General features: G+C 42.7%; 1 protein-coding gene across 1 annotated transcript; it reads right to left on the bottom strand.

Moving 5' to 3' along the window:
- Nucleotides 1-17,480: 17,480 nt before the first annotated feature.
- On the bottom strand, nucleotides 17,481-23,564 carry LOC137607666 (transcriptional repressor scratch 1-like). Its single transcript, XM_068333576.1, has 2 exons — nucleotides 23,436-23,564; nucleotides 17,481-18,265 (listed from the first exon to the last, which is right to left on the bottom strand). The coding sequence occupies exons 1-2, from the start codon at nucleotides 23,557-23,559 to the stop codon at nucleotides 17,481-17,483; spliced, it is 909 nt and encodes a 302-aa protein (XP_068189677.1). The 5' UTR covers nucleotides 23,560-23,564.
- Between the last annotated feature and the right edge of the window lie 1,159 nt (nucleotides 23,565-24,723).

The raw sequence follows: 24,723 nt of genomic DNA, 5'->3' as shown, positions 1-24,723 counted from the left end.
TCTTACTGAGAGTATAAAAATTTTAACCAAAAACATTCATCCTGTCATCGTGTTCTGTAAGGATGAAAATAAATAATTTCCTGTTTATCGATGAACCCCATGGACCCTACTTTGAAAATTGCTGCTTGATAACACACTGCAGGAATTGTTTTCTGTGTGTCATTAAATATTTTTACAGCCATGCTGTACTCCAGTATTAATGTACTTGTCATTTAGCAGCCATGATAAACTGCTGCGCATTATTATGTGTCGTTCCATAGCAGCACAGGCCGGTATGTAATCTCTTCTGTGCTGCTGATCCACATGTTGTTGCCCCGTTCAGGCTGGTCTTTGTGTGCCTTTGGAGGCAGGATTGGAGGCATGACACAGCACAGCGCAACAGCAAATGAAAGAACTGTATGACTTTAATATTTTAAAGTCACTGCAACAGTGTAAAAATAAATGCATTAACTCTAACAGTGCCGTTTCATCCATGCTCTCAGTACAACTTGACTTAAAGTGACACAGCCAACCCACACAGAATCTGATTGACTATTGTGGTGTTTAAATGTTATATAAACCGTCAACGGTTTGGGGAATTGACCCTGAATTGTAAGCAGTGGCTTCAAAACCAAACCCCAAGTGAAAAATTTTATTATTGGAAAAAAAACCCCAACAGAACCCGAGTAAGGGAACAATTTTAATATCCTAATATGTTGTGTGTTTGTAGACGAGCATAGAGGGATTTGGGATAGTTTTTATTTTTATTTTGTGGTACTCTGTGTTCCACTCTGGTCGTATGAAAAGGGGCAAACAAATATCATTGATTGATATCGATTGAAAGTGTTTTACAAATTAAAAGTAAAATCTTTGCAGTCAATTGAATGAGAGAAAAAGAAGGTGAAATGTGCATACACGCTTGCATATGCATAAATATCTAAACACACACTACACACCGTTGTGTACTAACGCTCACATAAATAAATTGTATATACGTCATGTGCTGTGTAAATAGTCACATGCGTTGACATTAGCACTCTCACATGCATACAATCCTATACACACACACACGCACACGCACACACACACACACACACACACACACACACACACACACACACACACACACACACACACACACACACACACACACACACACACACACATCTCAAGGAAATGAAATCATCACATAATGACTCATTGGATGAGGATTACTCCCCTCTCCTCCTCTCCCTCTCTTCTTCTTCTCTTCTCCTCCACTCCAGTAATGGTAGCATCATGTATATTCTATGAGAGATAAAAGCAGACGGGAGCAACAATAGGTGTGTGTGTGTGTGTGTGTGTGTGTGTGTGTGTGTGTGTGTGTGTGTGTGTGTGTGTGTGTGTGTGTGTGTGTGTGTGTGTGTGTGTGTGTGTGTGTGTGTGTGTATGTGTGAAGAAAGGATGGGGGAGGAGAGAAGGTGCATGGAGTCAAACAGACGGCTAATGGTTTTCCTTTAATAAACCACTTTACCACTCTCAGATGATTCACCTTCACATGCAAACAGACAGCTATGACTAAGATTAGCCTGAGGAGGAAGAGGGGAGAGGAGGAAGAGTGGAGAGGAGGAAGAGGAGAGGAGAGGAGGACTCTCCTCTCCAGACCATCAGGGCTTTAATTTCACATCCTTACATCATTCATCTCTTTCTTGCTCACATGCGTTCTTTCATTCATGCGTCCCTCCACACACTCGTTTGTTTCTGCTCACCTGTTTCTCTCACACTCATCCCGTCTTTATTCCAAACTTAATCCTGGTGAATGTTACGTTTTTAAAAACCTGGTCCCTCCTCACCTCCTCCTCCTCCCACCTGAGGCTTGGCGCTGCCTCTTCAGGTCCGAGTCGAGTGATGACATCATCGTATTGCTGCTCCGGGTGCAATCATCTAATCTATGATGTCACAGCGAACGCTCCGGAATCATCTCTCTGGAAAACTGTTGTTTTTAAGTGCTCCTTGTATTTTAGTGTGATTGTAAATGTTTAATTAAGGGTTATTATTAATTTTCATTATTAAAATCCTCTTTATTCTTCCTCCCTACAGGAAGTAGAACTGTTATACCCACAACTTAAATGGATCCTTTTATAATTTCATTATAACTTAAATAACATAGTGAAGGTTGTGTGAATTTACATGTATCCATACACAACTTGTGAGGCCTATGTAAATTCAGCAATTCTAAATTGTGCTGTTGAAGTAAATTAGTCAACAGTTTCTCATATCTACTCTCCGGAGGCGACTGCAATACTAGCTTATTACAGCTATAGCTTTATTGATCCACACACACACACACAAACACACAAACACACACACACACATGAACGAGCACACACGCAAACACACTGAAAATCTTACCACCTGCTTTTGCTTAGGTGAACAGAAAGTCTGACACCCACGCTGTGTGCGACGCGTGGAAACGTAGATACAGAAACTGTTTGTTTGTGTCCGTCCATTGTCTTGCTCTCTTTCTCCCCCTCTACGCACACAACACACACACACACACACACACACACACACACACACACACACACACACACACACACGCACGCACACCTTGGGTCATTAAGGACTCCTACCAGTGTGTCCTGTAAGCAGTTTAGTTCCCTGGTGAACAGGTAATATACCTTTGTGTGTGTATGTGTGTGTGTGTGTGTGTGTGTGTGTGTGTGTGTGTGTGTGTGTGTGTGTGTGTGTGTGTGTTGCTGTTGTTGTGTCAGCTGTTTTGTGCCTGTTAAGCCAGAGTTACAGTTTCTTAGTTGGCCTGGGAACAGTTTGTTAGCCAGCTTAGAGGCGAGGACATGTTTGAAAAATCATTACACAGGAAATTGGTTAAAGGAGCGTTAATGAAGCGTTCAGGTTCTGACCTTCTTTACTTCCTGCTTTGAGTGTCTTCTGCAGTATTAACCATTTACTTACTTAGGCTCCAGCGACCCCCGTGACCCCCTGAAAGCGGAAAAGAGGTTGGGGAAATGAATGAATGAAATCCACCACCCGTCATATTGTTCCAAACTGAAGTGAATGCTGTTAAAATCTTTCACCCTAAACACACAAAACTAAAATTTAAAGGACAATCAGAGATTAGGAGAAACAGCATCACTTCAAACGACCTTTAAACCGCCGGATGCACCGAAATCTGATCGTTTTGCAGTTACAGTTTAAGTTTCAACAAGATTGGTGATTAATAACAGAAATAACTCAAAAAACAGTCTGTAAATGTTTAAAAGTCCTTCTCGAGGGTGTTTCTGGGTGTCTATCGTCATGAATGAGGATGCAGTAGATAAATATCTGCCCTTTTCTCTGTCGTCCACCAAGATCTCCTTCCTGTGTCCTGGACACGCTATCGCTGTAAACAGGCTTCCATCTGCACTGTTGCTTTTAGGATTAATGGCTAAAAAACACTAACCGACTGCTCAGGAGAAGATGTTATGTAAGGTTTTCAAGTCACTGTTGGCTCTTTTGCTCAAAAAGAAGGCGAGGGAGAGAGGGTGACGTTCAGCGTGGATGAAAAGAGAGAGAGAGGTGAAAGGGAGGATGAGAAGAGAAAGGACAGGAGGAGGAGACAGAAGCTCTGCAGCAGCTGGAATTGATTTTTTAGGAAGCAACGGAGGGAAGCAGGAAACTGCTGCTAAGTCCCCTCGAGCCTGACACACACACACACACACACACCTGTGAGAACACACCTGCACACACACACACACACATGCACACACACTTTGCTGATTCTGCACAACACACACTCCCACACCTCCAATTCTTTTCTTTTTAACCTTGCAAAAAAAAAACCAACAACCCAGACTCAAATCAGTCGAGATTACCTTTGAAATGTTTCTTTGTTGGATTTTTTCTTCCGTCAGAGTCGCTAAATTAGCTCGCCGCTAGATTCTGTTACACTTCAAAAGGCACACGGGCGAGAAGTAATGAAAACTACCTGTGAGCGTGTGTTTGAGTACAATATATTACAACGATATTGATCGGCTCGGAAGGAAAAGCTCTCAGAATATTGCCGCCACTGTTTCCTGTGGAGACCGCAAAAGTATTTTGGGTTATGATGATCCAGCAAGAATTTATTTGTCTATGAGCCTGTAAATCGAACTGCGGTGGGTGGGGGGGTTGACCGGCTGCAGAGGTTTAATGTTTATGCTGTTTTTTCAGTAAATGAAGTCACATATTTACTGTATATCTGCATTTCTCCTCGTGTTCAAGTTTTCAACTCATGCAAAAACTGAAAACAAAATTAAAAAAACACCTGTCTTTAATGCAAGATGCTGTCATTAGCATCATGCAAATGTTAATAGCATGCAGTTCTAGCAGGAATTTTATTAAAATAAAATAAAATAAAAGAGGTAGAAAAAAAAGGAATTTTTGCACGCGAGTCGCAAAAGTCATCCTCAACAGGTCCTGTGTATGTGTTTAAACGTCAGTATAGAAGCTGGGATGAAAAGAGCTGCTGCTTTAAATAAATACATCTGAGTTTTTCTTTTAATGAAGCTCAACAGTGTGAACGCAAAGTAATGAAAAACAGCAAGTTTGCTCAACCAGATAAACCCAGACAAATAAAGGTTAATGGAAAAACAAGCTCTTAAACTGAACATGTAATCTCTGCAGAAGGCAGGAGAGCAGTTTTTATGTAATGCACTAAAGTGTGTGTGTGTGTGTGTGTTTTTTCACTAACCACACACAAAACAGTGGGAAATTATGTACAACTACGTAATTATGCAAAGAAAACTGACCGCACACACTCCTGAAAGCAAAACGCGCGACTCTTCCGAGCGAAGCAACAGTTGGAGAGAGTTCTCAGGGAAATCAATGGAAGTATGAATATGGATCAGAACGACGCCTTTTTCTGCCACGTCAGCACTTCTGGATTTTAAGAAGCATTGCAGCACCACAGCTCTAGTCCCCCCCGCTCCTCCTACCCCTGCAGAGGACTTTTAGGGACATGCAAAGCCATCCAAAAAAAAACAGGAAGTAGGAAATTCTGACAAGTTTCATTCCAATAAATGATGAAAAGGATTCAAACGTGGGGAAATAATTACAGGCAAAATCTGTCAAGTAGTTTTCTGTAAATAACAAAACTAAGAAGATGTTAGTGAAAAAATAACAAGAAATATTTAATTCTGTTAGAATAAATGGCTGAAAGTTTTATCCGGATAAAAATTTCCAAATGGTTTTAGTTGTTCTCTTTTTACTGAAGGATGCTGAAAATAGTTTCCTCACACAAAAGGAGGTAAAGTGCATGAAATCAAATTTCCTTTGGTAAATTTTGAGGACGTTTGTTAAAAATTCAACACAGGAAACGCAGTTCAATTTTTCCCGTTTCTGTTAAAATATTTACTCGGCTGAAAGGTCAGAGGTCACAACTGAAATTTACAACAACTAAATAGTAAAATTCAGCTGAATACGTTTTTGACCTAATTCAGGAGCCGGTGGGAGGCGGTGGCGTCAGAATGTGAGACATGACGTGGATGATAGAGCGAGAGGCGTTTTACATCTGGAATAAACGGGAACTGACAAGTGTCATTTTTCTCTACTCTCATTCATCAAGCTATTTTAGATGCAATTCAGACCCAGATGAAGTCCGTACTCACTAAACAGGCACACACATAAACACACACACACACACACATACTCGGTGGTGAATTGGTAGCATACATCTTCATTATCGTCCACTCATATCTCTGTTCTTCTCCCAATTTGTTCAGTTCAGTTTCTTTATTTCCTCTCTCCCTCATGAATGTTAAAATCTGAGAGTATTAACGCTGTCATATTTAGACATAACGACGCTCAGAGGATTCTTCACTCAAAATATCCAGTTAATCGTGGATACGCTTGCTTAACTTGGTGCAGGAAAACATCCCCAATAGTGAGAATCAGAGACGGGCCTGAATGATAAATATCACTCAATTTCCATTTTATTGCAATGAGTGAAATTTATGGGAACGATTTTTCATCGCTGATGCTCGGTTTTGACAGCAGATACCACAGGCACAAAGCAATAGATGATCTTTGTAAATAAGAGCCTTCAACTGAAACAAAAGGAAGTGAAAATATATTCTCACCTTGGAAATGAGTCTTGTTTAAAATGTGCTTGAATAAAGACGGGAATTACGTGAAAACGGTCTCTCGACTGAGGGTTCGTGACAGCGACCTGGAAACTTGTCTCGTATTTACTGACGTTTAACCACGATGAAAGGTCGGTGGGATTAATCCAGAAGCAATTACCTTCAATTCTAAATACAGCGGTACCTCTACTTACAAAATTAATTGGTTCTGGAAGAAATTATGTAAGTAGAAATTTCATAAGTAGAAACGAATTTTCCATGCAAATGCCCTAATCCGTTCCAAGCCCCACAAAATTCCGACATAAGTGTTTTACAAAGCATAAAAATGCATCAAAACATGTAACAAATACATGTTATGATTAGATTATTACACAATAAATGAGAGTTATGCATAACGTAAAAAACAAAGAATATAGTAAAGAATAATAATGACGGTCATTTACCTTTTAACTGCTGTCCTCAATGTTTTTTGCCCTCTTTTGCCCTATGATCTCTTGATTTGTTTGTACGGACAAAAAAACTCTTTTCTTCATCTTTTCTCCGTCACTTTCTTGGGGTCCATAGTGAATACTCTAAAAGTTAATATATTTACGTAAAACTATCAGAACACCTCACGGGTCGAGGGCCGAATGACGAGGACGCTGCATAGACACCTATCTAGCTCCACACAGGTCCCTCTTAGCCAATGGGATGCCAGGATGATACTAGGTAATAGCCAATGGGAGAGCAGCTATAAGAATATTGTGTTCAAGAACCTGTGGGGGCTGCGAGTATCAGCCCATACTGTATTTTTATCTTTCGTAACTCGAAATTTCTTTGGTAACTAGAGTTAATATTTTCCTGTTGAGGCGTTTCGTAAGTAGAAAATTTTGTATGTAGAGACGTTCGTAAGTAGAGGTACCGCTGTACAATAATACATTAGTTTCTCTCAGAAAATGGCTCTAAGAGGTAAAAACAACAACTTTTTCTCCAGGATATGGGGGCATTTTACCCCAGAGGCCCCACAGGTGAACAGGTATCACGAAGTAAACTGTAAGAGAAATAATAATCCGTGTTTGCAAAAGTTTTGACGTCTAACTCAGGAATTGTTTTGCCTCCGAGACAAATTAGCGTCCATCGATTTGAAAAGCGGAACACAATGACCCCGGCGAAAAACGTTTGCTCCCTGTTTTTTTTATGAGCGCCTCCTCAAATACAGTTTAATTAGAAGCTGCTGCTTTTAGCGGCCGTTCATCAGCTCGACGCTCTCCCCCACCGTTCAACTGTCGCACGCTTCTCCTCTTCGTCGCAACGAAAAAACGCCACAAACTGCGCTCAAGTTTGTCACACGCCATGTCTTTACTCAGTCAAGCAAAGGTTAACTAGCTAATTAGATCTCAGGCTACCTGCTGCGCTTTGCCCCCGAGGACAGAAGCAGCGTAATAGGAAGAAGTGATTGCAGGTTGTTGTTTTTTTTAGGGAGGGGGGTGGGGGGCAATTAATGCATGCTTGACTCTGCAAGTTTTTTTTTGTGTTTTTTTTTTACTCTTGATGTTTACGAAATATCACATAAATGTCCACCAGAGCGAAGGCCTGAAGGGAACAACGAAGGACAAAAAAATAAAGACAAAAAAGAGAGAAACTTGAAGGAGGAACAAAAAGACGGAGAAGTTGGGGATGGCGGATGTCAAGGTCTGGATGTTCAAGCAATCTCCTCCGACTGAATTTGGACAAAACTGGGATTATTCCGAGAGAAGAAAAGCTGGAATGACTTCTGTCTGTCCTTCACACACACACACACACACACACACACACACACACACACACACACACACACTCTCTATACGTCTTCCCCTTCATCTCACAGACAAAGCACCGGTTGCACGTTCTCAGGCGGAGTCACCTTGAGCCAAGTTTATCTGTGTGTTTGTGGTGCGTTTTGCATGATGGATGTACTTTTTGTTTCATGTCAGAGGACACAAAAAAATGGAGAAAAAACCTTCATCTTCATTCAGTCAAAGCGTCAGTGGGCTCGGAAAGAAAAAGGGGGTGACTCGTGCATTCAATCGTCGTGGCGTGTTTTTCCCCGCTGCGGTTACAGTAACATGACAACACAGGAAGCGTCGAGCTCCACCGGCGGCAGCGGCAGATGCATGACTGTGGTAAACAAAAGGTTAATGTGAATTCTAGGTCAGTGGCATCACAAATACCTATACCGAGTTGTAATCTCGTTATCGATGGTTGATGCGAGAACTTTCTTTGGTGCTCCTGCAGACGTTTAGGAAATGTTACTCGTCCGTAAGTCGGTAGATTCCTGGAACAAGTTGTTGAGAGGAGCTGCGAGCAAAACCCCAGAATACATGCATGACGAAAGGTTTTATACAAATACAGGCCGACAATCCCAACTGTTACACCACCCACACACACACACACACACACACACACACACACACAGGATGAAGGGAGGGGGGGAGTCCTAACACGCACAAAGCACTGAGGTTTTTAAAAAATTATTAGCTAAAGTTGCTTGGCTGATGGTCGGTGTTCTAAAAGCCTTGTGCAATACAACTTTAATAGCACTGGCAACAGGGCACACACACACACACACACACACACACACACACACACACACACACACACACACACACACACACGCACACATAGAGCCATTTTCTCCTCTCGTATTTGCAATGTCTGGTTTCTCTGTCTCCTCCACTTTCTGTCTCCTCCTCTCGCTCGTCTGTCTGCGAGCTTTTTGTAGCCGAGAGCTAAAAACGCATCCAAAAAGCCATGAAAAACACACAAACAGTTATTGTTCTGGGTAAACAACTGTCAGCTAACAGCAACTGACAAATGACGGCCAAAATCAGTGCTTCACTGACACGCTCAGATCAGATCATGACACGGACAGCGTGGAGCCCCTGTGAGTAATTACATGTGCGAATGTGAGTGGATGGATGTTGGGGGAGTGTGTACGTCCTGTGTGTGTTGTGTGATCTGTTATTAAGCTGAGTGTACTGTATGTTATGTTTCAGTGTGTGTGTGTGTGTGTGTGTGTGTGTGTGTGTGTTGTGTGTGTGTGTGTGTGTGTGTGTGTGTGTGTGTGTGCAGTGCCTGAGGGCTTTGTTCTGTACTGGTGCAATAAAAGACACATTAGAGAAAGAGAGGGATTACAGAAAAAAACATTATCACCCATAAATGTTTTTTTTTGTGTGTGTGGAAAAGACAATAAATCTGTGTGGGTGTGAGAAGCAACAGACCAGAGTTTCACATGATGCATCCGCATGGAAATCCTGCAAATACATTGATTTTGCAGGACCGTATGTTGTTGTTTTTTTGATAAATTTTTGGTGTTTGGTTGTGTATTGATGTTAAAAAAAAAAGAAAAGAAAACATCTTCAAGCCTCAAGTGTAACATTCAGCGTCCTTTGAGAGCTGTGAAACACTCCCCGGTTGCATCAGGGGAGAAAAAGAAATATATCAGAGGAAGTCTGGAGGATGAAGAAAGAACCACAAAAAGGGAGGATGAGAGGAGGATGGTGGCTTCGAGATAAGGCAGGGGAGGACATTCTGGAGGAGAAATTTAAAAAAAAAAAAAAAAAAAAGAAGGTGGCTGCTGGAATCGGTCCTCCCTCTCATCCTCAACACCTTTTCCTCGCCGCGGAATCCGTTTGTGTGCGCTTTTAGAAGACAATAGCTTCCTCTAATTGGAAAGGATTCGGCGTATTCCCATCCCATCCTCTCTCTCTCTCTCTCTCTCTCGCAGGGATTGCACTCGCACTTGAAGGCAGTTCTTACATCTTTTTGCCTCTCCGTGACCTTCCGTCTTACCTGCGTCGGTCACGTGACGTCAAGCCTGACAGCTCGGCTCTGATTTAGCTGGCGCTAACCGTCACCATTCGCCATCTCTCCTTTCTTTCGTCTAGCGTTGCTATTTCTGTCTGCGCTAAAAGATACGACACCTGACGTTTCTGCCTTTAACCCTTCTATTCGAGCTGACAGTATGAAAGCCGGTTACACGATTTAAAATCTTTATGGTGTGATATTTAACGTTTGACACGTGAAATCCGTCGGGACGGCGGATCCAGTCTTCTAAACACGACAGACTTGACTTCGCTCGGCTGATCTCTCTCCAAGTCAAAGTCAAAGTCAACTTTATTGTCAAGTGTAACATATATGCACGACATACAGCACAGATGAAATTGCAGTCCTCTCTGACCCACGGTAAACAGGCAGTACAACAGGCAGTACAACAGGCAGTACAACGCAAAGTAGGAGACGAAACATCCTGTAGGAGAAGTGACGTGTGCGTAGTCCCTGAGTTGACGTCACTTCCCCTACGGGGTTAAAGAGTGTGTAGAAATGTTTACCATCCCTCCAAACCACAACCCAAAATTACCAACGCGTCCTTTCATTTTGAGTTGCAATGTTGTGCAATTTGACAGATAAATGAACTTGCAATGCGAAATTAGCATCGTTTAGCATATAGCGGTGGAGAGGCTGCTGCAGGGTTTGGTCTTCCTCCAGCCGTCAGCGGACTCGTATCCAGGGAAAGACTCCCCTGTTTCAGGCCGTCTGTGCAACAGCCTCCCCTGACAACCCGGGAGGTCAACCCACTGTCACTCACAGTGATGTGGAGAGAAAGATGGAGGGGGGAGGAGAGAGAGAGAGAGAGAGAGAGAGAGAGAGAGAGAGAGAGAGAGAGAGAGAGAGAGAGAGAGAGAGAGAGAGAGAGAGAGAGAGAGAGAGAGAGAGAGAGAGAGAGAGAGAGAGAGAGAGAGAGAGAGAGAGAGAGAGAGAGAGAGAGAGAGAGAGAGAGAGAGAGAGAGAGAGAGAGAGAGAGAGAGAGAGAGAGAGAGAGAGCAGCGTTAAAATACAGAGGAGGAAAAAGGAGGGAGTGAAGAGAAAGGGCACATGCAGAAAGGAAGTGGTAGGAAAAGAGATGAGAATCCAAATGAATCTTCTTCACCCAACGGACACATTGTCAAGTTGTGTGTATGTGTGTGTGTGTGTGTGTGTGTGTGTGTGTGTGTGTGTGTGTGTGTGTGTGTGTGTGTGTGTGTGTGTGTGTGTGTGTGTGTGTGTGTGTGTGTATGTGCATGAGAGAGAGAGTATCTGTCTGTCTGTCTTACCTACTAATTGAAATGCGACGAAGTGTGAAACACCCCTTTAAAAGACCTATCACTGTGTGTGAAGCTAAATTTGTGTTTCGGGGGGGGGGGTTTATGTGTGTGCAGTGCATATTAACTCCTTTTGACTGTATATACAATAAAGTGTGTGTGTGTGTGTGTGTGTGTGTGTGTGTGTGTGTGTGTGTGTGTGTGTGTGTGTGTGTGTGTGTGTGTGTGTGTGTGTGTGTGTGTGTGTGTGTGTGTGTGTGTTAAATGCAAATGCATGCGTTCCATTCTCAATAGGGACATACCTGTTTGAATGCAGGAGTGTGACTATAGAAGGATGTCACACACTGGTGAATCTACATGTTTTGTCTACATGTATGTAGCAGAAACCGCTAAAGCGTGGCCCCTCCCATGCGCGAATATGAATGTGTGTGTCCATGAATGTGTGAATGTGTGTGTATAATTTCGTTTTGCTGTCTCAGCTTCTTGTTAAGGAGCCATTTAGAGCTCAGGTTGAGTTTCTCCGGCGCATCCTGACACCTCCTCACCGCCTCTCTGGCTTCCACCGTCTTCCCTCCATCTCTGTCTCATTATCTCTGTGTCTTTCTCTGTCTGTCTTCTCTCCTCCCATCATCCCCCATTCTCTCTCTCTCTCTCCCCTCATCCTTGAAGAGACACTGATCCCGCAGCTAAATTATAGAGTATTGATAAATATAGAAATAGCACCAGTTGGCGCTTTCACCTAATAACGGGAATATTCTGGCTGTTTAGTCAAACAGTTTTCACTGGTGCTGATTGATTTTATTCATTTTCACCACAATCCTAAAGGAGCATGTCTCTCTCACATACACACACACACACACACACACACACACACACACCTCTTTTGTGAGTGTGCACTTGTTTGTGCTATTTACAAACACAATCATCCAAAATGTGTGTTTGTCCTCTTCTTTTAAAACTGCAGTTTGTGATCGCTGCGTTCTGCTGCAGGTGTTTGCATTTAAACGATAGCATGTGAACAAGAAGCACCCCCCCCCCTTCCCCGATCAGATCGGTGAACCATGATATTACATTCAAAGCTTATATACATATTTACCCGTAAACACACAGATGCTGAAAGTCACTTCCCCTCTGAGGCCATAATAAAACTACACTCTGGTATTATCAGACATAAATATACATGTTTGGTTTTTTTAGAAAATGTACACACAGTATTCCCAGCGTCGAGGAGTTAACGGTTTGTCCCTGAAGATATGGAAAACCAGCTTTCAGCCCATTTCCTCTGTTTGTAAAGGTTTGGTTTCAAATGCGTGTAAAAGATTGAATCCCATCCCAGTGATGAAGAACTCATCACTTCCTGCGTGGACGGACCTGCAGGTAAACGTTACACAACACAGAATGGGTTCTATGAGTTTTCAAAGTTGCAGAGAAGATCTGGGAGATCCACCTTTGAGGCATCCTGCCGTCGGCAGACTTTTCTTCTTCTTTTTTTAATTTAAATGCATTGTAAGAAGGGATTTTAACCTCTTTTATCTTCTTCTCCTCTTGATTATGTTCTATGCAGGTCTAAAATAAAGGCCTGTCTTGTTGCTAATGGCGCTCACTGCGTGTGTAGAGTTGAGTTTTGCAGCCTTTCTTCTTCTTCATGAATGATTTAAGGTGAAAACTGCACAGGGACAGTGTATGAAGTATTTAAAACCCTTCACCTGCTGAAGGCTAGAAGGTCAGACAACGTGGGAAACAGGAATTATAATAATGAAATGCTTTAGAGCGATAAATAAAATATTCTCTGTGTATAGCTTCTTGTTTCTCTGGAGTCTCATATGGTAAAATGTTGTAATTTGGAAATAATGTAATTTTCATGAGTTTATTTTGTTTTCTGTTGAGTTACATCATGCCAGCTGCTTGTCCTGGTTTTTGTTTTGTTTTGTTTTTTTAAATTTTAAGCTCAATTTTGAAAGAAAACACAACATATTCAACAAATTGAACACAAAAACGTGACGTAACTTAGATTAAAATCGTAATTGGCAACAAATCCTGACATCAGTACACAAAGATTGTCAAATATCAATGCTAACTTGTTCAGAAGACATGTTTGTGAGCCTTAATTCTGTTAGCTTGGTAACTGTTGAAAAGCTGAAGGATGGTTTGCGTAGATTTTCGGAACAATTTGACAAATTAAGCTACTCTGGTGGTGGTGGTGGTGGCTGATGGTTCTGCTGAGAAAGACAGTATTGATCCAGAAAAGACTGGTTAGTGAGAGGGAGTTGGGGGGCAGTTGCTGTTGTTTTCAAGGTTAGATCCTCTACTGGTATCCATGGTAATGAAACCGGATCCAACCTGGATCTGATGGATTAAAAAAAACGCACACAGGTTCTGGGATGGATCCCAGCCCCCTTGGGTTCAGACTGACGTAATGAAACGTAACGCGTAAAACAATACAGGTATGGATTCCATAGATGTTTGTGCAAAATATAATCACACGCATTGATAGTAGCCATTATACCTGTGAAGCTTTTTTCAGCTCCACTGGATATTTGAATTACTATCATTAGTGGACCAAAGGCATTATAATAAAATCAATATCTTCAGCAACAATTGGAGAAAATCAATCACCTTTTAACAGATGGTCATTTGTCCTTGGCGGTAAAGTACTGGCAGACGGTAGCCAATCAGAATCAATAGACTCCTCCATGCAGCCACTAGTTTTCTAAGTTGCTGTTTAATGGAGACCATCTCCAATAAACCAGAGGGAGCATGACGGCTAATCATGCTAAACCAAAGGCTTGTTCACATCAAGAACAATTGTGCCAATGATTTTTTTTTTTAAGCTACAATCCATTTACAACAACACTCGTAAATGAAATTACTTTCAAAGCCATTTGAACAATAGAGAGACATTAAAACCAAAAATCCGTCCATGTAATGTTAACGTGATTGGTTCTAGCTGTAGTTTACCTCTCAGTGAAGTTAATTTATTCTCTATTTACATTAATTGACCTTTGACTATAATGGCGCACAACTTACACACCTATGAACACACAATCGAGTTTCTTAAACACGTGACAACAGTATGTGTAGTAGAGGAGAGGGTCACCTGTTCTTGTGCGATACCAAGAGAAATGTCTTTTGTCATAAATAAACTCTTATGAAGCTTAACAACTCTACCCGATCACAGCCTTATGAATGGGACTTCATATAAGCAATTAAAATGCCACACACACTTATTTTGATCATTGAACATTTGCCAAGGGGGCAAAAACGAAAGGAGGAGGGAAAAGAGAAGGAGTGAGAGAGAAAGAAGAAGCGTTTCAAACAATTATAGATTGTGTTTCTTTTACACTGGAGGTGAATTATCTTAATGACTGTCACCAAACACTAATTATCCGCTTACTGAGTAATGACAGCATGAGAGCCTGGAACAACTTTAACTTTTATGAATGAGCTTATTATAAATAACTACATTATTCTTTACAGTGTAAATGATTAATTACAACTAAAGAGCTTTCGGGCAATGGAGGAGTCTCGTGAAACAGTCTTTGTTGAAGTTGTGTGGAGACTCACCGAGATAAAAACCTGAAGACGACGGTAAATGTTCGTTTAGAATCTATGAGAGGGGTTTCTTTTGAAAGAAAGAACATCTCAACACAAGTTTTGGTTTTTTTTTAAACTAGTTTTTATTTAAGAAGTGAAACAGAATGCCCAAGTGTTGTCTTTGTGCTTTACATAGTTTCCAGCCGCCATCAGAGGTCTCGGGGAAAAAAAAACCTCAGAGAAGAACGCAAAACTAAGCAGGAAGCCCTCAGGTAATTCATCACCTTTGTCGGCATCGCTGTCGCTCTGTACAGATCTGTAGAAATCATCGCACTCCCAAGTCACATCAGTGCTTATTTACAAGGCCTCTCGCCACCAAGGTTTCATTCACGCTTACAAAAGGTGTGGTGATGATGATGCTCTCGCAAGAGTGTGTGGGGAAAAATGACACTACGTGTCGATCGAGAGTCATTTTGAAGCTTTTTTTTGTGCTGTTGTTGTTGTTGTTTGTTTTTTTTTAAACATCTGACTCACCAAAGTCGAAAAAGGAGAAAGAAGCTTGTTATTTCTACGTACTGTACAAGGCATCGTCTACCTGAATCTAAACTCTTTCGTTGTGCTACTATCTTTGAACGAAAAAATAAATAAAAAATAAAAGTTGAAAGATATAATTTATAAGAGGAAGTGCTTTATATAAGAATAGGTAAACTAGCGTGTGGCTATAGTAGGCTACGGTAGTTCATAGTAGAATCTAAGTGTTTGTCAACGCAGTCTGGTGCTGAAATATCGATGAAGCGTCCTCTATTTTCGTCCAGCTTTCGCCGTTACGTCAGGAGAGAACAGAAAGAAACACAAGGAGAACCGGCTAAAGAACTTTACGAGTCTTTTTTTGTGTGTGTGTGTGTGTTTTCATCCATGTTTCAGCACCAGAGGCAGCAGTACCTTCTACTTTCTACAACATTTTAGAATAATACGAGGCAGGCAGTGCATAAACCATGTACAAAAGAAACCCCTCCCGTCCCAGCCCAACCCGGAGCTCTCCAACCAAAGGAGTTGTGCCATCTGTGTGAAACCCTGAAAGCGCTACCATGTTGATTCTAATATTCACACAGAGTAATGATGTCGGGGTAAAATTATAACTACGAGGCAACTGGATATGCTAACATATGGAATCTGCAGAGTTTGGGGGAATTGGAAAACTGCTTTCTACTAATTTGATGGGTTAAAACACTAAAGAGTCACAACAGCATCACAAATCCTCTGAACGCAGAGCTCTTCAACCCAACCCTCCATATTCAACACTAACTCGGTTTTCTAACTCCCTGAAATTCAATTTCTCATAACTACATAGAATAGTGGTAAATCAAGATGTTACAGGCATGATAGGACTTATGTTTCTTGAAAAATATCATGCATTATTGCTCTATTGGATATGAATTAAATATTGCCCCAAGATGAAAATTTGCTTAAGTTTGCCTGTTATCTAAGAGGTTTTTGGCAAAAATATTCCAAAAATTCATAAAATTGGCATAGATTCCATTATTAGGCTTTCTTTCTTTCTTCTTTTTTTTTGCATGCAGTAGCTGTCGTAATTAAAGTGGCAGATAAAAGTAAAAAGGTATTCAATAATCAGAAAGTGTCAAATGCTTTGGCATATTTGTAACAAAGGCAAAATTTAACAAAGAAAAGTGCAAAATCAATACAGCTACAAAAAAAAAGTCATAATAAATATTAATTTAGGCAATAAATAGACATAAACAAGATGATAAAAGTGAACACTGTGTGGCCCACAGGCATCAAAATCATTACAACACTTGAGAGGTTTGACCTTTGGAGGAAAATCAGGACATTTTAATGTCTAATCCTCGTTTAACGCTGACAAGTAAAGATAAATAAGACCAGATTTAAGTTGCAGGAAAAATCCCCGGGGGCTGAGTGAGAGCTTTCGACATGGAAGTCCGGTTTGTTTCGCTAATTCCAACTTATTTTCCGCCGCTGTCTACCGAGGCAGACGTCCGAAATAAATTCCAAAACAGCTTCCGTGTGTGTGTGTGTGTGTGTGTGTGTGTGTGTGTGTGTGTGTGTGTGTGTGTGTGTGTGTGTGTGTGTGTGTGTGTGTGTGTGTGTGTCCGTGTAAGACGGAGGTTCAAAGAAGAATCATTATTTCCCAAAAAGTAAATATGTGCTTTGTGGTGCCTACCATGTTTAACGGCAGGTTTTTTATGTCTTTTCTGTGAAAAGGAATAACAGGAAAAAAATACTGTTCGCTTTCTTGTTTGTTTATTTTAACGCCTTAAAGTCCACAAAAAAAAAAAATCAGGTTCACCAAATCGGAAGTATCCTGATATTATTAATTATTGTTCTTAGGAAGAAAAAATATCCAACTCCCCTGATAGGAGTGGAATTGTGCTTCAGTGTTTGACAAAAAAAAAAAAAAAAGGCGTGAGGATAAATACGGACGTAAATAGATCATCAAAAATGATGACTTAGACTTGCTGTGCTTTCTTTTTTTTTTTAAATCTTCAGTGATACCCAAAAAAGCCTCAGTTTGGGACACTTGAACCTAAATCAAGCTGAGAAAACTTCCCCCTCCCCTCCTAGAGGAAGAAAGAGGAGAGGAAGAAGAGGATGAGAGAGTCTTCGTCTGTCCGACTTCTGATTGGTTTGTACTTCCTTCCTTCCTTCCGGCGTTTCCTTCCTGTTGAGGACGTGAGGAGGAAGCGTGGAGAGCGAGGGCAGTAAAAATCTGATTGGAATAAAGTAAACGCCGTCACTCCCCCAGTGAGCTCATGGGGGAGAACGCCCCCTTGAAGCACGCCGATTCGTAGTGCTTGTTCAGGTAGCTCTTGAGCGCGAATGTCTTGTCGCAGCGTTTGCACTTGTAGTGCTTGAAGGCCGAGTGCGTCTGCATGTGAGCGCGCAGGTTGGAGCGGTCGGCGAAGGCTTTTCCGCAGTGGGCGCAACCGAAAGGCTTCTCGCCCGTGTGCGAACGCATGTGACCCTGAAGGAGCCACGGCCGGCTGAACGCCTTGCCGCACACGTCGCACTTGTGCTTGAGGTCGTGGGTCAGCAGATGCATCGCCATGGCGGGCATGGAGACGTAGACTTTCCCGCAGGTGGGGCACTTCTTGGCCATCTTGCTGTCGATGCTCCGGTGCGTCTGCTTGTGCCGGCTCAGGTTGGAAGACGTGGCGTAGGTTTTGCCGCATTCGCTGCAGGAGTGCCTCTGGGTGGCGCCTCTAGGGGTCGCCGCCGCCGCCGCCGCTCTCCTCCGCGATCGTCCGTCCATGATGAAGAAGGCGTCCACCGTGTAGCCCTCGCTCACCGCCGCGTCACCGTTGATGTACCCCCCGGCCGACGACGAAACCTCCGACCTCGGGCTGTCGGGCTGGTCCGAGTCGCCGTTGATGTCGCCATGGATGCCGGAGTAGGTATCGTTGATGCGACCGTAGATGATGGACGGGTGGTCGGGGGAGGGTACTTTAGAGATGACGGATGAGTCGCTTCCCGCCACATCGTCGTAAGGAGACGGACTCAGATAATCGCCGACGTAACCTGAAGGGAGAAAGAGGAGAAGGTTAAGCGTTTGACCACGACTGATCAGGAACTGATCGGTTGGGGTTGGAGAAGAAATACAAAAGTAATCCAGATTCACACGTTTGTGGAACATGTCGCGTTTAGATTAGCATTTGTTGCCTAATCCTGAACATGGACCAGAATCTGGATCCAGCCTCTGGGGTCTAAAGTTTCTCTTACCGACTCACATACAGGTACCTCTACTTACGAAATGCCTCAACAGGAAAATATTACCTCTAGTTACGAAAGAAATTTTGAGTTACGAAAGGTAAAAATACAGTTTGGGCTGATACTCGCAGCTCCCACAGGTTCCTGAATGCAACATTCTCATAGCTGCTCTGCCATTGGCTATTATCTAGCATCCCGGCATCCCATTGGCTCAGAGGACCTCTGTGTGGAGCTAGATCGGTGTCTATGCAGCGTCCTCGTCATTCGGCCCTCGACCCATGAGGTGTTCTGATAGTTTTAATTAAATATATTAACTTTTAGAGTATTCACTATGGACCCCAAGAAAGTGACGGAGAAAAGAGGAAAAGAAAAGAAGAAAAGAGTTTTTTTGTCCGTACAAACAAATCAAGAGATCATAGAAAAGTGTGAAAAAGGGATGCATTTGGTTGATCTCTCCAAAGAATATATCCGTAATGCATCTACAATCACCACGTTATTAAAACAAAAAGAAGTTTAAGGAGTTTAAGGCATTGCGTGGGTGGTTAGAGAAGTTCAGAAGGAGGACTGGAATTCACTCTGTTGTCCATGGGGGGGCAAGAGGGCATGAACCAAAGAGGGCAAAAAACAATGGGGACAGCAGTTAAAAGGTAAATGACTGTCATTATTATTCTTTATTCTTTGTTTTTTACATTATGCACAACTCTCATTTATTGTGTAATCATCTAATCGTAACATGTATTTGTTACATGTTTTGATGCATTTTTATGCTTTATAAAACATTTATGTCGGAATTTTGGGGGGGTTTGGAACGGATTAGGGCATTTGCATGGAAAACGCGTCTCTACTTAATGAAATTCCTTCTCAAAGCCATTAATTTCATAAGTAGAGGTACCGCTGTAAAAGCAAAGTTTCATTCATTTCTCATCCTTTTTTGCTTTTTAGGCTTAAAGTAGACGTGTTTGTACCAGTTTGAAGACTCGCTATCATCTTGTGAATCATCCACTACTTACAATACAATTAAAAGTTTTCTTATATTTGTTAAAACGCCGGCCACAAATCATCCGCTGAGGTTCATTCATTATTCAGAGAGCTGCTTCACAATGTTGTCTCCTGATACTATGACTGATTACAGCCTGGCGTCTTTGCTTTTTTTTTTTTTTTTTAAATATCAATGCAACCACGCACGGATCACATTAGCGACTCGCGCATTACGCTTTACGACGAATTCCGTTGATGCGTTCCCGTCGACGCCAAGACAAAAGCAGACGCAGGAGGATATTGTAGCCCGTTATTGTCGGGTTGTCTGAAAACGGCCGTTTTTGCAGGTGTTGTAAAGCAGTAGGAGAGGCTGGCGGTATTTATAGTGGCAGTAAAGTGCTTTTATGTCTCATCCAGAGAGGAAGAGATGCTCTTCCTCCTCTTGGAAATCTTTATTTTTCATAAGAGGGTTCAGCGAGCGCACGCTGCAGGTCTACGGGTGCACGCCGTCGCACGTCTGAGCTGTCAGAACGTCATCTGTTCCCCACCCAACATCTCAATTACAACAACTGGGAGTCTCCTGCACCCCCCCCCCCCACCACCACCTCCATGACACTGATGGCGTTTCAGTCCGTGTTGGTAACCTGTGCAGGTAAACGCATCCCGAGGCAACCTGCACCAATCATCTGTTACCGTTTTATCACGTCGGCCTCTTCATTATTTCTATTATTGGCTTCTTCGCTCAACAGGCTGAATGACGCGAGGAGAGACGGGTAGGTAATACCCCCCACCCCTCACCCCCAGCCATGACTCCTGTGGATCCATGGCGATCAATAGCTCTCCATTTCAATTAGCACTCTGCCAGCATTTAGACACAGCCAGCAGAGGAGATACTATTGCTGGTAATATAATTTCATGATACAGTTCTGAGAAAAGCTCAGAAGTTGATCGATAATACGATGGGAACAAGAGACGGGGATGGATGGAGGGAGGGAGGGGTGGAGGGAGCGTGTTGAGGTGGGAGGGGGCCAGAAAGAAAGGAAGGCACGGGGAGCGATGGAGGAGTTGGAGAAGAATGGAAGTGGTGTTTGGTCCAATTTGGTGTCCGTGGTTTGGGCGGTTTGGTGTTTACACACGCGTGAATTTAGTGTTCTGGATTAAATGAAGATGGAGAAGTGAGGGGGTGTTGGGGGGGGGTGTTGGGGGGGGGGTAGGTAAAGAGTTGGGAAGAGGTAGAGAGAGAGAAACATGAATTATGAATATTCAATCTTCACAGTAGTGTGTGTGTGTGTGTGTGTGTCTTGATTTATGGAGCACGAGTAAACGCTTTGAAAACAGGAACAAGTGTTCATTTTAATCGCTATCAAGCGGGTCTAGAACACCTCCAGTTATGGAGATTCAAACTGGTAACCTCCCAACCTAATATTGTTTTGGTAATTTTAAGTATTTTAAAGGACAGTAATTGTTATATATAAATGGTAAATTCCAGTAGTTGAGAGATTTTGTTGATTCTCCTGCTGGCAGTGGCGCCAGAAAGAAACTTCTTGTTTACTAAATTTAAATTTCAACCTCATGTTTGTGCATCCGGATTTATTTTAGTTTGCAGGGAGGAAAAAGTCCTGAAGCTTTTCCTACGATCCCGACCAATCACATGCGACTGTTTCCTTGTCCTTTCCTTAAAACCCCCTTTTTGCCAGCTCTACTTCCTGTACAGGACGTTCCAACGTCTGCGTCTGATGTCTCTGTTTGCCTCCGACTGTCTCCGTCTCCGTCTCGTCGTGTCAACTCCGTATTTGTTTCAAAGCACTTTAGCTGCATTAGAGCCGATAGCCGCTCTAAATGCTTATTAATGATTAAAATACTCAGCCGAGCCACCGCCATCCCTCTTTTATGCATCTTTGAAATACAGTGACTGAGAAGAAAGGGAAAGAAGCAATAAAAGACAGGAAGAGAAGGAGAACGAGAGGAGCTGAAAGCTACAGTTTAATTTTTGATCCAAACCCGCAGTAAATGACGCACAATTTTTGTGCTTTGGACACTTGTAGGTCACTGACTGCTTCCTCTATGTGTGTGCGTGTGTGTGTGTGTGTGTGTGTGTGTGTGTGTGTGTGTGTGTGTGTGTGTGTGTGTGTGTGTCTGTGTGTGTGTGTCTGTGTGTGTGAGATACTGTGCACTCAGCTGTGCAAGCAGCCTGGGAAATGTGCCGAGTTGACAGAAACACAGCAGTGCCTGGGTTTGTGTGAGTGTGCGTGCATGCTGCATGTGTGTGTGTGTGTGTGTGTGTGTGTGTGTGTGTGTGTGTGTGTGTGTGTGTGTGTGTGTGTGTGTGTGTGTGCATGTGTGTGTGTGTGTGTGTGTGTGTGTGTGTGTGTGTGTGTGTGTGTGCATGCTGCACGTGCATGTGTGTGTGCATCTGTGCAACAAGCTGCAGTGGCTTCAGTCAAACTCCTGTTATATTTATAACGAGGGGACGCCGTCCTTCATCTTTACGTGTTTGCCGCACTGCTGCTGCTGCTGCCTCCTCTTCCTCTGTCCGCTCCTTCATCACCACACCTGGGATCTCCTCCTCTCACATTTGACCTTGGCACAATGTGAACGCCATCAGGCAGCGGGCGACACACCTCTCCATCTGCTGTGAACGACACAGCTTTCCTTATCCCTTCCTTTAAAGATGCATTCATCACATTGTTGTCACTAGAGGGCAGGGTCAAGCTAACGGGCCGCTAACCTTAGCCTGATGTTTTATATAAAGGTTATAACGGCTGGTTTCTTTCATGTAAAATATTTGATGATATTTTGCGCTGGAAGCAAAAGCAGAGCGACTTTAAAAAAAAAAAAAAAAAGAAGAAAGTTCTTGACTGAACCGTTTCAGCAGAAGCAGCTAAACCGAAACAACACGCTGAAAGAGGCTAAAGAAGCATCACAAATTTTTGAATCCCTTTTTTTAAAAACTGATTTTACTTATTTATTTAAATCAGCTTCAACATAAAAGTATCTGCAACTCTTTCACACACCTAAACCAGAAATGTTCATGACACCCCGCCAGAATAAAAGACTGACATTTACAACAAAATAACAAGGTTTTCAGCTTGTAGGCTCTTTAACTCTTTCTTGCTGATGCTCTGTAGTGTTTTTTTGTGTTCATCAAAAACATTTATCTTCAGCGCAGCGCTCCAGTATAGTTCAGATCTTCAGACCAGATCCACAGCTGTGGGGAAATAACCAAATTTGAATAATTCACTGGGCAGCAGTGGATCCCACGGCAGCGCCTCGGTGACATAACGCATCGACATGATTATTCATCATAGTCTCCTGCTCAACTCTCCGCTCCCTGGCTTTTCTTCCAACCCTTCTTTTATTCCCAAGATGGGAAAAAAAAAACTAGCAGCGCTTGTTCTCGTCATTTGGCATCAAAAATCCATCAGCAGGAACGCCAATAATAGAAAAAACCCAAATGTGAGATGTTGCAGTTAAATTGGAAGGAACTAACAGAGCTTTTATTTGGTGTTCTTACAAGATGTTGCTCATGCTGGCAACGGAGTGAACCACGAAATGTAACACAAGAGCTCGTCCTCGCCATAAATTCACATTTCACACGTTTCAGTCACACATTCCCATCACTTGGAATCTTTATTATAAGTATTTTCAGATGTTAAGTGAAATTTATTATTTAGAAAAAGCCACGATAGGGATGCACGAGAAAAACATTTCCACCGTGAGGAACACCTTGACCTCTGACCCGGGTGAATGTTGTTGTTTTTGTTGTCGTCTTTAAAGCCTTGGATGTGTGTTTTGCTGTGGGTTCCTAACAATAAAGACTTTCTTGATTTCTCCACATAATTTGATTTCCAGGAAAATATTCCTGGAGAGAAAAGAAAACCCAAACCTTCCTAAAGCTTCTGAAACTGTCATGAGGAATGCTTCCAGTGTGTGTGTGTGTGTGTGTGTGCGCGTGCGTGTGTGTGTGTGCATGTGTGTGTGTGTGTGTGTGTGTGTGACCAACCTTTGTCGTGATGATGGAATCGCAGACTGATCTCCTCTCTCCTGCTGTGACCGTATGAACTCTCCAGGTCCGCCGCCGAGAAGTCATCCAGTTTCACTTTCTTCACCAAGAAAGACCGAGGCATGATGACGCGGTTGTTTACCGGAACAACAACGGAGCAAAAACAAAAACAAAGCTCCTCTGCTCTTCCAAAAGCTCCAAAAGTTTACAGAAACCCAACGGAGGAAAAAAGAAAAAAACACACCCTTTAATCGATTTCTTATCTTTCAACCACTAATGGTGCGTTTGATGACCCCGGAATGGAGACATGGCTTTTAGAGATCAGACAAACCGAGCGCTCCTCAAGTGCGTCTGTTTTTGGCATAGCCCGTCTAGTAAACAAATAAATAAATAATAAATAAGTAAGTAAATAAATGAATAAATATAAATAAATGAATAACGGTTTGTCAGGTGAGATTTCCTGACTCCTGGTGACACCAGTGGAAGACGTGGATCTCTGGAAGGTGGAAATAAATACAGATGACGTGAAACGTGAGAAATGACGTCGAAAAAAAGAAAAGAAAAGCAAGACGCAATCTTTTCTCCTTGTTGTTGTTTATTTGTTCCACAAACAACCGTCTCGTTCTGCCCGTTCCCAACTGTTTCAGCGGTCGGTTTCAGCTTCCTCCGCAGCTTCAGCACCGGACAGCTCCCGGTCTCCACCGCGACCTCCACCGCCAAGGTCCGCTCAGAATGAGGGTGGGAAATAAGAAGTTTCCACAGCTCAGATCACAACTCCAGTAGAAATTCCCATGAAGGTGATTTTAGGGCCGCCCCCCCCCCAAACAAAAAAAAAAGAAGAAGAAGCGTGAGGTGTCAGAAAAAAGGTTGGAAGAAGAAATGTTCGAGTTCCCTTTAGGCTCCTAAAATATTACGAATCAAACATTTAAAGGTGGAGCAGTGATGGAAGAGCAGCTCATCCCCCCCGACGATAACTCACTCCTCCAGTCCTAATCTCTCTCCTCCGGAGCTGCGGCTCTCTCTGATGCTCCACATCAGCTGTTGCAGCTTTATAGACCGAGAGAGAGAGAGAAAGGGACGGGGGGGGGGGAGCTGTGGAAGCGCTTAATTTTATTCATCAGAACAAAAAAAGAGCGTCTCGTCAGGTGGGACCAGCAGCGCCGCTCAGTGATGGCCGTGCAGGAATTTAATCAGGTGGTGTTCGGGGCGCGCTCACGCTGATTTTTATGGTAATGAAATTACGATAAAAGATTGGTGTAAACTTACTGTCACCGGAGCATTTCCCTGA

Source organism: Antennarius striatus, chromosome 14 (assembly GCF_040054535.1).
Source record: "Antennarius striatus isolate MH-2024 chromosome 14, ASM4005453v1, whole genome shotgun sequence".
In the NCBI taxonomy this organism is placed as follows: Eukaryota; Metazoa; Chordata; class Actinopteri; order Lophiiformes; family Antennariidae; genus Antennarius; species Antennarius striatus.
This window is presented reverse-complemented; position numbering and strand designations above follow the sequence as displayed.